Source organism: Mixophyes fleayi, chromosome 3, assembly GCF_038048845.1.
Source record: "Mixophyes fleayi isolate aMixFle1 chromosome 3, aMixFle1.hap1, whole genome shotgun sequence".
Lineage (NCBI taxonomy): Eukaryota > Metazoa > Chordata > Amphibia > Anura > Limnodynastidae > Mixophyes > Mixophyes fleayi.
The window spans coordinates 315,027,026-315,042,655 of NC_134404.1; the positions used below are offsets into that span (position 1 = coordinate 315,027,026).

Consider the following 15,630-nt stretch of genomic DNA (forward strand, 5'->3'; position numbering starts at 1 on the left):
TGTTTAATTCACTTGTCACAAGACATTTTTCTTGCACTGCAGTCACAAATGAACTTGCGTAACATGTTCAAACCTGCACAGTAGTGACTGGGGAGACAGCAACGCTTTCTGTACTAGGTCGCTAACACAGTGCTTCCAACAGAAGTTTTAATATAACTGGAGTGCTGATAATTTTTGACTTGCCCATGTATTAATATGTATATGTTATAGTGCTATACTGATAAGATCTGCACATTATTATGTAAGACGAAACACACTCCACAGAACTAGACAGACCACATTATAAAGTATGTAAAATAAAATAAGCATGCAACAGTGTAAGTTTTTTTTAATTTTTTTTAAAACAAAATATACTAAAATCACACAAGTTCAGGGAGTAATCTCAGATGGGGGTGGCTTAAAAAAATTGGAAGAGGGGAAGGGCATTCCAGAGGTGGGGAGCAAGCAATGTGGGAGAAGTCTTGGAGGCAGGAATGATAGATTGAATTTGGGGAAGAGGAGACAGGCAGAACTGTATATCATTACCGGTGTAGTCAGCATGTTGATGCTGACCACCCCAACACTTACCCCGTCGTCTTCACACCGAAGGGCTCCTTCCCGACGAGGCTGCAGGACAACTAATGTGCCAACCGACTGGAAGCAATTGCGATGAATGAAGAAGCCGTTGCGACTTGATGACGTCACCGACATCCGCAACGCTGTTACCGGTGCCGTTAAGGGGGTAATGTATGTATACGGCAATGGACAATATAGAACGCTTTGTAAAGTACATTGTCCATGCCCGCATACTTACATTACCCTCTTAACATCGATAACAACGTCGCGGATGTCAGTGACGTCAAGTCCCGGCAGCTTCTTCAACACTATTGTTTCCAGTTGGTTGGCACATCAGTCCTCCTGGAGTCTTGTCGGGAAGTAGCCCTTTGTTGTGAAGACGTCGGGGTAAGTGTTGTTGGAATAATCAGCATCATTATTCCATACCCCACCCCTCATGACAAGGTCATAGGTGTATTAAGGAGAAGCGTCATGAGGGCTTTGTAGGGGCGGTTGAGCAGCTTGAATTGAACTCTGGAGGAGATGGGGAGCCGGACTGGAGCAATGGGAGAGGCTTAGTCTCACCGCAGCATTTAGGACTGATTGAAGAGACGATTGAGGGGAAGCCCAGATTGCAGTTGTAAATACAGGAAATTGAGAGCGTGAATGAGGATTTTGAGATAAAGAACATAATAGAGCAATGTTACGAAGATGTAGGTAACAAGATTGGGAAGGGACTCGAAATGAACTTCATCCACTCCTGGTTTCTCCGGGTTGAGAGTTGTGTACTTGACTAAGAATGTTGTATAGAGCTTAATATTTCCCCAATTTGTCACCATGTTATCTCCTTCTGATTCTTTTAAAGATCAGTGTATCGAACCTATGCATGAGTTATATGTTTTTATATCATATTATCTATCCTTGTCTTGAACATCTGTGAAATTAGTTTTTAAAAGATAACCCCTTAAAAAGTAGAAAGTCCCTCCCTTCCCCCAACCAGTAAGACTGGTTACTCGTCGTCACCATAGCCCCATTCTCCAGGCAGCCGTGTGTGGAGAATGCTGACAACGAAATGGGGTTTGTGTTGTCTGTCAAGACATTGCTTATTGGACAACCTGTGGAATTATTTATAATTGTATAGCATTAATATATTACACTTTCTGAATAATCAGCCCCTTCTTCATTGGAACTTAGTCTAAATTCCTCACCACAATGGGGCTTATGACTTATAAATATTGGCCCATTGTTTTCCATCCTCTATACAATACTTATTTTACCTTAGCATTTTCCAATCAAAATTCATACTAGGATATTGTGTGTGTGTGTTTGTTTGTTTGTTTCTGTGGGGTATTCAGTATTGTACACAATGTTTTCCTGAGAAATCGTGTTAATTTTTTGCTGTTAAAAAAAAAAAAAAAGTATAAGCAACCAATTCTGTAACATGTAATTGATGTACTTGAAATTAACTTTATAAACATGAAACACAAGGGCTCTATGATGGTGCTTTGAGGAGAGTCTAGAAGAGGTAAGTTTAACTATACCTAAGAAAACAAATTCTCCAGTAACTTTATATGGGTAGAACTATTTTGTAGGCACATCTAATACACCTAACAATGCAGCTTATCCAGTGCCCTTAATGAGGCACGTCATGTTCATAGTGATGTCAATCACAAGAAACTACCGTAATATAAACACATGACCAGGCAATAAGAGGTTATGCATACAATTACTACCCAAAGCGTAAATGTAAGCAATGCACAAGTACCATTTACAGAATTGTAACAATACACATTAAAATATATTCAAAACTGGACATTCCGTTTTAATTCAGGTTGTGACGTGCAATGAGTTTTTATGATAATGTATTTATTTTATAAAAATACATAAAAGGTTTACCTGCTGAAAACAATCTATCCGACAACGTCTGACCTCTGCTGGCGCAACTGTGGCCAGAGTGGCTCCCTGCCCCACATCTGGTGGAGCTGCCCAAAAATCATCCCCTTCTGAAAGGAGGTAGCTGACCTTATTTATAAAGTAACTAATCTAAGATCTCCATTCCATCTATATTACTTTCTCCTCTCTCGACTACCTCCTGACACCCACAAAATAATGTGGGTCCTCCCAGGCCATATCATGACCGCAGCCAGATGATTAATAGCCAGAAAATGGAAACAATCAGAGAGCCCTTCTGTTTTGGAACTAATTCGAAGTGTTTGGCATATATATATATATATATATATATATATATATATATATATATATATATATATATATAAACACCTAGAGCACATGACTAATGTAGTTAATGATCGCCCTTACAAATTACTCTCCACATGGCATAGGTGGCAGGATTACTTCACCGCTACACATTCCTCTTCTTGAAAAATGAAAATATAGATACTCCAGTAATTGTTTGAGCTGAGTCTCGCTAAGTCCTGTTTTCCCTTCCTTCTTCTTTGTTCCTCCCTCTACTAACACACCCTCCTCTGCCCCCCCCTTCCCCCAACACACACACACACACGCACACAAACACACAATCCGCCTCCTCTCTGTTTTCTACTTCTGTTATTTCCTCTTCCTTTCCCCCCTCTCCATTTTCCCTTCATGGTACTCCGGATATCTCATAACCTTAATACTTTTGATTCTCGTTTACCCGTATGTTACTAATCTTGAGAACCACTCCGTGTGTAGTGGTTCTGAGTTCTATACCATACCTGTATTATAAACTCTCGATGTTAATACTGTTATGAGTTGTATGATCATAACATATGCTGTACCGTTTCTTTTTGACAAAAATTTGAATAAAAATAATATTTAAAAAAAAAGGTTTACCTGGTTCAGTTCTTTCCCCGTATAATATAGAATTATTAATGTGTATTTCACTAAGGTCTGAGCATGTTTTAATATAATTCTTCATGCCCTGCTGTTTCATGTGTACACTGCTTTTAAAGTGGGTGAGGACAGAACAACCCGTTTGCTGGTTTTGATTGAGGAAAATGATTTATGTAATAATTATAACAATATTGCAAAGATCGAAAACTCAAAACAGTGTTTATCCCTTAAAACCATCAACTGCAAAGTAGTCGAGCCCTTCCGACTAAGCCCATCCTTAGTCAATGCTTGCGGCCATACATTAGGATAATGAAGGATGACTGGAGTTTGACCCCAATTGTGAGCAAAGTAGAAAAACATATTATTGATGGAGCAAATTGGCACTTCTTTGACTCTGAGAGATTTGGTATCCCCACTAATATCTTTTTTAATACCCTAATATCTTTGAATGTACACAAGTACATTCCTTTCTGCAGTCTTTGCCTACAATACAAATGTTTAGGAATCTTGCCCACATTCGAGAACATGTGTTATTATAATTCTAACAGAGGATGTATGATTTCTAGTCTTTATAATTAATTTCTGTGTCTACTGTTGAACGTTTTTTGACATATGAGCTCAATTGAGAAAAGGATTTCCCATAGACGAAGATGTAAATTTGATTCTATTTGGGAGCCTTGGATTACATGCGATTTCCCCCCCCCCCCCCTCCTCCCCCCCTGCAAACAACATAACTATTCAGCATTTCTTCAATATTATGCCCATTAGGTGATCTCTCTGTATTAATGTATTGCTGTACCTTTCACATAACAATGAATAAGTCCACCACAGAAGTTACCCAATGTCCCATACCATCATAACTCCAAGTCTGTACACCAGTATATGCAAAATATTTCTGCAGTGTTAGATATGTAACCAATATCATCATCATAGACAACAAAGCAATAAAAATGTACAAAATAACAGATATCAATTAATAAAACTAAATAATGCATCAAAACCTGGGCTGTGCCTGCAAAAAGATAAATTGTGGCAGGTGCCTCAAGAACATTAGCAAATAGTCACAAAACATAATATCCATTGCAGGACATTAGCAGCGCGTGATTTTATTTGCAGGTCAGAGTAACTTACAAAGTACTGAAGAGAAATGTTGTGAATCAGGAGACTTACCAGCAATGTATAAGCCACTAATATATAATTTTGTAGCAAGAACATTTGTATCTGTTTTAGAAGCACACGGTTCTGTGAATCAATATGGCTGCATCTACAGGAAGGGGTGCATGATTTTGCAGTTTTGGATAGGAGACGCTGGATAGATCACGGTGGTCCTAGCCTAGAGCGCCTATCATTCTTAAATGAAAACGGGGACAATGTGACCTAAAGTGAGCTCAGGCCATCAAATTCCTCCCATACTTCCTTTTACTTACCAAGGACAAACGTATTCCAACTTATTCTGCTCATTTCAGGCCACCAGATGTTGTAAGTTAAAGTTTTTGTGGATATCAATGGGGGGCTGTGCTGGAAAAACTAGAAACTGTGAGCTGGACACTGGTGCCTAAAAATGCATAGAGTGCAAATATTGTCTTCTGGGAAGGGATATTTAATATATTTATGTGTGAGGGTCAGAGAACTTCTGTCAGCCTTGAAAGGGTTTGTTTTATGTGTTTGTATTCCTGAGTGCTCAGAAGCTGAAGGTCATCAGGATTCACTCCTATACTTTTAAAGGCTTTAATGACTTTTGTCCCATCTGGACTAGTTTGATGCAGGTTAAGCACATTTATGGTCCACAAAGAAGAATGTAAAGTCTAAATGAAGTGATGGTAGACAAGGATTCGAAGTAACATATGTATCATTAACCGCCATGCATATTTCCAGTGGACCTACAATCCCACAAAAGTATACGCACCCACGTTTTCAGCAGTTCCCAATAGCAGAACGTTGGTGTGAACCTACGTATTAGCTGGGTGGACAAATAGGGGCACTGGCCTTCCCAAAAACAGACTCAAACCCCTACAATCTATTTTGCACGCTGCGGCAAGATTGATTTTCCTTGCAAATCGTTATTCCTCTGCTGAATCACTCTGTATGTCTCTACACTGGTTGCCTGTTTGCTACCTAATCTAATATAAAATAATCTTACTAACCTACAAGGCCAGCAACAAAGCTGCACCAACATACATCTCCTCATTTGTCACAAAATATCTCCAAACTCGGCAACTCCGCTCTGCACAAGATCTGTGTCTCATCCACACTCATTACATCCTCCCATTCCCGATTACAGGACTTTTTCCGTGCTGCACCCACTCTATGGAATTCTCTCCCTTGCACAATAAGACTCTCCTCTGGTCTACAAGCTTTCAAGCGTTCTCTGAAAACCCACCTCTTCAGACAAGCTTATAATATTCCTCAACCACCCTCTTAACCTCACTACATTACCCTATTACCACCTGTTATACAACTACCCCTTGACCAACATTGTTGTGTGACAGGATCATTTAGCTTATGAGTCACTTTTGCAGTCTGGCTGGGCCGACTGCAAATGTAGAGTTAACCTCATGTGTCAAACTCCCATTGTCCCATATATTGTAAGCTTGCGAGCAGGGCCTTCTCTCCTCTTTGTCTGTTTTATCCAGTTTGTTTATTAGTTTACTATGTTTGTCCCCAATTGTAAAGAGCTACGGAATATGTTGGCGCTATATAAATAAATGATGATGATTTATGCACTTTCGTAAACTACTCTTAAATGGAGGCACTGCTATACAAGCCACTGAACTTTGCAGTAAAAAGGGGGAAATTGTTCTTTGTGATGGTCTCAATATTGTGTAGAAATATGGGTACTAGTTATATTGACTTATTTTGAGACACAAGTGCAAATGATTTTGAAATTGGTGAAATTAGGTAACACAATGTGCCCATTGTTAGAGCAGATGTAGACAGGGACTCCTTTTCGATGGGCTGTGTACAAGCTGTATGTCACAAAAATAGTGTATCTTCATTTACACCATAAATGACAAACACATTAGAAGAAATAGAAACTTCAAACTTAAAAATGCAATTGGAGGCTCTGTCCCAAAAAGCTTACAGTCTAAATATCTGGAAACATATACATAGCTAACTAAAAAGTGCTAAAAATGTAAAGATGTTCATCAGAATACAAGATAAAAGAAGCCCATTCATTGTTGAACCACGCCTCAGTGCTACGATTTAGAACATTTCCATTGAGATTTAACCCCTTTGCTGATGAGTCTTTTCTTGCTGTGTGCTGAGCTTATTTGGCACTTTTTGGGCTGGTCACATTCCAACATCAGTATCAGTCATTTGTTTATACAGTACCCACATAATTTATACCTTTTCTTTTTTCGGAAGACTTTGACTTTTTTAGAAGATACCATGAATTTGCTTATACCTCTTGACATGGCAAAGACAATCTACCCAAACTGGGCAAAAAAGTGTTTGTTAAAAAAAACCACACACATTCTTGCAATTTCATTAAACAAACACCAAGAAATACTTTGTGGTTCTTACTTTGGCATTAATCCACCTCTCCGATACAGCAAAGAGCAGGTTTCTACACATAGATTTCCATTATAAAATCTACTCTTAAAAATGTTAATGCAATTATTTTGCTAGTTTGCACTGTCTTGAATCCAGATCTACATCCAATGAAACACCTGTGGAGAGATCTGTTGCGAGAAGGCATCCTTCAAACCTGGGAGAACAGGAGCATAAGAAGAGTGAATCAGACTGCCAATATAGAGGTGCAGGATGCTCATCCAAGCAATTGTGTGTTATTTTGACCAAAGGCTGTGCGCCCAAATATTACATATAGGGTGTCAATAATTTTGTCAATGCCATTTTTTTTTTTAATTTTCTGATTTATAAGCATGTACAGTATTAAATTCAGAATAAAAAAAATAAAGCAAATTTTTAAACCGAACTACCACCTCACAACAATAAAATTAACTTACAGAAGTAGTGGAGCAAGTGAGACAGACAACACAACTTTACATTTGAATGCCCTTACAGTAAAAATTGTAGTGTTCCGGATATAAAAAAAAAAATGATTGTAAGCTTTCGAGCAGGGTTCTCTTACCTCTGTCTGTATGTATTACCCAGTATGGTCTTATCAATGTTTGTTGATGATTGTAAAGCGCTGCGGAATTTGCTGGCGCTATATAAATAGATGTAGATGATGTTGATGATTTACCGGATGTGTAGTTTGGCAAACAAATATGTGCATATTGCATGATAAAAAGGAGTTCTTAGCATGCTGGCTAAGGTCCAAAAGCATATAATGTAGACAAAAGGGTAAAATACAAATTGTGTACATTGGACCAATTGTATTCTCATATGTTCATATAGCCAATATGCTAATGTAGCGTGTAGAACCTGACAAAACACCAACTAGTCAATAAGAACCTATAGCCTCACAAGTCCTCCTATACACATTGCCAATTTGTCATTTTATTATCGCAAGCAGACAGCCAATGTGCCACTTTAAACTTGCATGCTCCCATATTATATGGGAGATTATGAGACTATTTGATATAGCCTCATATGTACCCATATAGCCGTATATAAGTCTTCATATAGTATATAGAGATATACAGAAAGAGCCCATCCGTATATCCCTATAAGAAGGGCATGTAAGTCTATATCAAATACTTTTAGCCATGTAGTGTATACTTACTTCAATGTTATTTCACCTGTGATATTTGTTAGTATCATATGACCTCATGACAGATATCTGAAGTGAAGAAGTGACCTCACAATGTCCGTGCCTCCTCACTGAGAACAGAATTTCAGACTCACCGGTTATAAGTCTGTGTGATGTAGGCTTGTGCTAGAACTTCATGCTATTTTATGGAGAATTTCAACTTTACTTGTTGAACATCTCATTCCTTAATCATGGGCATTAGCAGAGTTGGTCCTTCCCTTTGCTGCTATAACAGCCTTCACTCCTCTGGGATAGCCACTAGATTTTGTAACATGGCTTCAGGGACTTGTATCCGTTCAGCCACAAGAGCATTAGTGATGTTGCGCAATAAGGCAGTTGGCATTCCAATTCATCACAAAGGTGTTCAATGTGGTTGAGATCAGGGTTCGGTGCAGGCTCTGTTTTATAGTATTCAAAGGAAGCCCTGAGACTTTTATAAACTAAGCACCCTTTATGTGACAGGGTAAGTGGCAGAACTACCATTGGTGCAGCAGATGCAGTGTACCGGAGATAATGGCAGATGCTGAGGGTCGGTGCCCCGGTTTCTTCCTCCCCACCTACCTGCAACGGGGCCCACAGCTCAGTAATTCTGCTTCTGGACAGGGTTATCCTGCATCAGAAATATATGCACACTCTCCATGTTCCTCAACCTCAGATCATTATCTCGCTGCAGATCATTCAATCCAAAGACACATATCATGGACTTAATACTGACATCAAAATTTATGTCTATGAGTAAATAGACCTCATTAAAATTGTGACATAATTCAGTTCTACACAGCCTATCCGGATGATGATAAAATGTAATTTTCACATACATTTTGCTATATGTAAGCCGATGACATTGTATTAAAAAAATGCTTGTTTGATTTTTTTCCCCCCTAAATAAATGTATCACTAACAAATATTCACAAGGCTGAGTGACAGTTCTCATGGATCTTTACTTAAACCTTGCAGATCATTATAACTGAGTTTTGAACTAAGATTATGACAAACCATAATCCCCCAGGTCATTTGACAGGGGCGTGAGACCATTGATCCCATTGTCTCTTAGGGTTCCCTATATCTGCTTAAATCATCATCATCCCTGAGCAAACACTGAAAGCAGAATCTCAATCTCTGCTAGCAGCCAATGAGCGTTCAGCTTTCATCCACTGCGGCGCTGGATGCAATTAACATGCGCCCGGCTATTGGCTGAATGCACACACATTGGCAATTGGCTGTGAGTGGGAAGCTGGGTAGCGCTGGATGCAGCAGGCAATGTTTTGCGGAGTCCCCGTTATCTCCTCTTTGGTCCCGGTGCACCGGATTCACCTGTCACGGAGGGACACAGAAGGACACTGCAAGGTATGGACTCTGCAATATATGATTAGCTGCTATGACGCCGTATCATCCTAGCACAGCAGCGTCCCACTGGATATCAGTGCAGCTATTTGGTTATTGCAAGACGGGCCCTCCAAATACATCACCGCTGACATTTGTTTATTTCCATTACTGATACAGGAGGGCTGCAGTCATTGACTATAGCGAGCCTGCAGCCTGATGTGTACTGCTGAACATTGGTAATGAGATGATGGTTGTAGAGCCGAGTGGTGACACTACGGGAGGGGGGATGTGATTGCAGGGGGAGGACTGGGGGCTTCTGTGCAGATCAGAAAGAGGCCAGTGCCTGGTGCTGATGCAGAGGGTTGTGATGTTACAGAGTGAGTCTTATGTGGGTAGTAGGTGACAAGGAGATTCTGTATATATACCCACAAATATTTGGAGCATTGCATATTTTCTCATCTGGCTGAAGATGAAACTACTATGGGGTTGTCATTTTGGAAACATATTTGTTTTGATGCAAGTTATGCATTTTTCTTTATTTCTGTTTTGTTTGTGTGTTTCTTTGCAGGCTCCTTGAGATTTGGATTCTTCTTGGCCTCCAATAAGCCTTGCTGCTATCTTCATGGACTTGCCTGGGAGAGGGCCTTCTAACAGGCTAAACCAGCACGATAGGACATCTGGAGCACTTCAGTATTAAAAATGAATTTATCAGACAGAATGACAGACTTTGCAGATCAGACCCATTACGATTATGTCAACAGCACCTCGGTGTCTCATGTGGGCAATGGGACCCTCCGTGACATTCAGCAGATTATTCATACAGCCACGCTGGTCACCTGCACTTTCCTTCTAGTTATTATCTTTTGCCTGGGATCCTATGGGAACTTGGTGGTATTTTTGTCCTTTTTTGATCCAGCCTTTAGGAAATTTAGGACGAACTTTGACTTCATGATCCTGAATTTATCTTTCTGTGACCTCTTTATTTGTTGCATCTCTGCCCCCATGTTTGCTTTTGTCTTATTTTTTGACACTGGAAGTAATGTTCCCGATGCATTTTGCTTCACATTCCATCTCACTAGCTCTGGATTTATTATTATGTCTTTAAAAACTGTAGCTGTGATTGCACTTCATCGACTACGGATGGTGCTTGGACAACAGCCGAATAGAACAGCTTCTTTCCCTTGTACATTGATGCTCACTGTTCTCCTGTGGACCACGAGCTTTACCCTTGCCACTTTAGCCACATTAAGGACACGGAAGTCTCGGATATGCCTACCCATGTACAGCTTAATCAGCGGTGAGGGGAAAATTATTCTATATTTGTACGTCATAGATTTTACCTTTTGTGTCGCCGTTGTGTCAGCTTCTTATATCATGATTGCTCAGGCATTAAGAAAAAATGCCCAGGTGAGAAAATGCCCCATCATTACAGTTGACACAACAAGACCACCACCTTTTATCGCCCCTGGAGTTGATGGGGTGCAGTGTGCAGTCCCTGCTTTGTACAGGAACCAGAACTACAACAAACTTCAGCATGTACAGACACATGCCTACACCAAAAAACTCAGCCAAATGCCGGTGCCAGCGAGCAGACTACAGCTTGTATCTGCAGTCAACCTTTCCACTGCAAAAGATTCCAAAGCTGTAGTGACCTGTGTCGTTATTGTATTATCCGTCCTAATTTGCTGTCTCCCACTAGGGATCTCTTTAGTCCAAGATGTGTTAACAAACAGCAGCAGTTTTATCCTGTACCAATTTGAGCTTTGTGGCTTTACGTTAATATTTTTGAAGTCCGGCTTGAATCCGTTTATCTATTCCCGCAACAGCGCCGGCTTGAGGCGGAGAGTGCTGTGGTGCCTCCAATACGTGGCCCTTGGATTTTTATGCTGCAAACAGAAGACCAGACTGCGTGCTATAGGAAAAGGCAGCCTGGAAGCCAACAGGAACAAGTCCTCTCACCACGAAACCAATTCTGCATATATGTTATCACCAAAACCACAAAAAAAGTTTGTTGATCAAGCCTGTGGCCCGAGCCATTCAAAAGACAGCGTCCTGAGCCCGAAAGGGTCAGGAGGACAGCAACATTATGCCCAGAGCAGTTCTACTCCAATTAACACCCGCATAGAACCCTACTATAGTATTTATAATAGCAGCCCCTCCCAAGAGATCAGCACACCTAATAGCCTACAACCAGTTAACTCCACATTCGGATTTGCCAAATCATATATTGCCATGCATTATCATACCACTAATGATTTAATGCAGGAGTGTGAGACCACCTCTGCCAAGCAGATACCCGTGCCATCTGTCTGACAGCCAGACTGTACTATGTATGTTGTAACCATTTCAAACGTGTTATTAAACTTGCCATAAAGTTAGAGGTTTACAATTTAGTTTGACAAGTATTAGGACTCATGTACTAAAAAAAAAAAAAAAAAAAATATTTTTCAGAATAACTTTATTAAACATTGTGACACTGCACATTAATGACAAGGATTACTTTTTGGGAAAAAAACAAAACAAAACAAAAAACTTTCAATTGGGGACTATATAGAATATTGCAACATTACCCATTTTTTTGTACTTATATTTTAAACTGCTATTGTAAGTTATTTTATTTCTTATTGTACAGCATATATTGTAAATTTAATTACTACTATAAACTGAGAGTTATCTGTGTTATCAGGATTACATTAGTCATTAGCATTTTTACCCAGGTGGGTTGTAGTGCTTTTAAAAGGAAAATATTCTTGGTGTAGTTTTTTTGTTTGCAGGTCTGACAAGTACAGTATAAGGTGAAATAATATGAGAGAGAAAACAATATTCACTGTTTAATAGTTTAATGAAAGAGTTTTCTATAATGAAAATGTATTTTTGTATCGTTTGTAAAAATGTGTTTAATTGTGAGCAAACATTTGGGGTAAACTGATTTTGTATAACGATGAACCGTCCTGATTTTAAATACAGTATAACCTATTTGTAGAATGTAGCCTCTTAATTCTAAATAAAATGGTATTATTTTATTTTGCTCATGATTAAACAGATGTATTGACATGTTTACACTTTAATGGGATGAATCTTATTCAGCGATGCTGTTAAGGTGGAACACGGTTCCTGTAAGACATTTTTGTGCAGCAATAGAACAAAAAGGTATGTTCTGTGAATGTCAATAGATTTATATGTTATCTATTAAAGTCATAGTTGCCCACTCTCCCGGAATGTCTGGGAGACTCCCGAATTTTTGTGAGTTCTCCCGGACTCCCGAGAGAGCAGGCAAAAATCCCGGATTAAGCTGTCTCCGTTGTTGAAGATGGGTGGGGGCGGGGCTAAACGCGGCACCGTTGCCCCCCCCTCGTTGCGATTGGCCAAAATTATATTAGATTGACAGGGGCGGAGCCTAATGGTACACCACGCGTGGCCACGCCCCTTCGACGGACCCCCTCCCGGACAGCTGCCTTCAAAAGTGGGTAAGTATGATTAAAATGCTCTTGTCACCTATAAAATCTAGAATGACTTTGTGATTTCACTGGTACCTATAGAATTAATAAACTGCTTTCTGATAAATAATGGTTCAGCTCACACTATGGCTGGGTCCACTGTGTGTTGGTGACACGTACACTTTAATGGAAATCTTTTGCAGTGATGATTTAGTCTGTGTGGCAAAATAGAGAGATATATTAAGTAAACTCTCTTAGTCCATTCCTAACCCCTACCTAGGGCATCAATGCCATACCAAGCAGGGTATATGTATGCCACGTGGAATAGATGTAATCCCAGACCTATGTATTCCATTATACACTTCGGATTTTAATACTACAGTCCTTATTAAAAAATAGTGTGTGTTTAATAGCATAAATCATTCCGGTCACTTGTAAGTAGGCAGATCATTTTTTTTCTTCAAGCTGTTAATAATGATTTACAATTTGCTAAGCATCATGTGATTGCCATGGCAACCACAGTCACATGATACCTGATGGAGTGAACAGAGAGGCTTTTGGAATGGACCATATGTTCATAGCTTAAGCCCCCTTCCCCTTACTCTGCTATCACATGTTCACTGAGGAGACCACTATTTTACAGTGGCAGCCATATGAGTTTTCCCCGCGGAGAGATTTTGCGAGGGGAAGTTATAGGGGGACACCTGTAAATATTACAAAATTAGATTCATGTTACAAAAGTACAAAAGTTGCTGCTTTTAAAAAAAAGTCTATATGGTTTTTGGGCTTTAATTCATCTACTACCTTGCTACATATATATGTACTTTTAATGGGTCATTCATCTGCACTCTTGTTCAATGTGCTCCAGGTATACCGCCTACAAAATTATAGTAACAAAAGAGAAGACCCCCCTATCTATGCATAGTACTTTGATAAGTTAACTACAACAATATCTAAATGAGGTCTACGTAGGAGACACACATCTTATTTGAGTCTCCATATGCTTCAAGGTTGAACAAATGACACAATACATAATAGGGATGAGTGGCACTTATTGTTTAAAAATGTCCTTCATTATATAATTCGTTAAAATATAGTAAGCAAAATAAACATATGCACTATAATCACTATAATATAACAAAGTAGGCAACGCAGAAACATAATAAAAATTAGTAAAAACTGGCGAAACTCAGTAAAATACTAGAAATGAAATCCGGGAATACACTATAAATTACATAATACTGAGCAAACATGGGAACATAATAGAAAAGAGTAAATATTGAACTAATTCAGGAACTTACTAGCGATTACTAAATACTGAGCAAACTTGGAAACATAATAGGGCCTGATTCATTAAGGAAAGTAATGCAAAAAAATGAGTAAGTTTTCTCCTGGACAAAACCATGTTACAATGCAAGGGGTGCAAATTAGTTTATTATTTTGTACATAAGTTAAGTACTGGCTATCTTTTCATGTGGCACACAAATACTTGATAGCTTTATTTGTACACTGACATTTAAAGTTGATCTAGGACATGCTCTACACCAACTATAAATCTACTATCATATTTTAAATTTACCTCTCCTCCAATGCAACATGGTTTTGCCAAGATACAAAGTTACTCATTTTTTTGCTTTCCTTTCCTTAATGAATCAGGCCTAATAGTAATTAGAAAATATTCTCTAAACCTATGAGTTTACTACAAATTAGTAGATACTAACCAAATTCATGTGTATACTAGAACTTTTATAAGTGTTGAACATATTAGAATATACTGACCAAACCTGCTACAAATTAGTAGGCAATAGGAATATATTTTAAAATTACTGACCAAATTTAGAAATAAAACTTGAGAGCATAACCAGAAAAAAGTGAACACTGAAGAGCTTATTAAAAATTAGTATATACTGAGCAAAGGAGGGAACATATTCAAAATAATTACAAAGTAATAATTTGCAGGTACAAGTACAAAATGAGTAAATACTGAATACATCCAGAAACATCGTGAAAATATGCAAATACTGACAAACTCATGAGGATAATAGAAATATTTTAAGACTAACCAAATGTAGGAACATGCTACAAATGAGATAATATTGAACATAAGGAGCATTCTTGAAATAAACAAATGTGAGTCATAGTCGGGAACAAATCATAAAATACTGAACACATTTGGGAATATGCCAGAAATAGTGACTATGCTTAGATACAAACTAGAAAATCGTTATTACTGGCCAAACACATGAGCATAAAGGAAATGACAAAGTATTATCCAAAGTCAGAACTTGAAGGACACTATAAATCATCATCATCATCATTTATTTATATAGTGCCACTAATTCCGCAGTGCTGTACAGAGAAGTCACTCACATCAGTCCCTGCCCCATTGGAGCTTACAGTCTAAATTCCCTAACATACACAGAGAGAGAGAGAGAGAGAGACACTAGGGTCAATTTGATAGCAGCCAATTAACCTACTAGTATGTTTTTGGATTGTGGGAGGAAACCGGAGCACCTGGAGGAAAACCATGCAAACATGGGGACCAACTCCGCACAGATAAGACCATGTTTGGGAATCGAACTCATGACCCCAGTGCTGTGAGGCAGAAGTGCTAACCACTAAGCCACTGTGCTGCCCCAATGAGTGAATAGTATTCATAGGAACATATTACATATCAAGAGTGCTAACCTTACTTCAGGGACTGAGGGACACCAGAACCAGAGGTCCTTCCAATAGCATAGGACTTGTTCTATTGAACCGAGAATGGAGTCCCAGGAGGTAAAG

At 39.0% G+C, this 15,630-nt stretch overlaps 1 protein-coding gene across 1 annotated transcript; it reads left to right on the forward strand.

The window, feature by feature from the left end:
• The first annotated feature begins 9,304 nt into the window (after positions 1–9,304).
• GPR75 (G protein-coupled receptor 75) lies at positions 9,305–12,419 on the forward strand. Its single transcript, XM_075200743.1, has 2 exons — positions 9,305–9,430; positions 9,978–12,419. Exon 2 carries the CDS (start codon positions 10,109–10,111, stop codon positions 11,720–11,722), a length of 1,614 nt encoding a protein of 537 aa, XP_075056844.1. The 5' UTR covers positions 9,305–9,430; positions 9,978–10,108; the 3' UTR covers positions 11,723–12,419.
• The last annotated feature ends 3,211 nt before the right edge of the window (positions 12,420–15,630 follow it).

Bases quoted from the DNA above. Each gene is read 5' to 3' on its own strand.
- GPR75 (XM_075200743.1), top strand. From the start codon at position 10,109: ATGAATTTATCAGACAGAATGACAGACTTTGCAGATCAGACCCATTAC.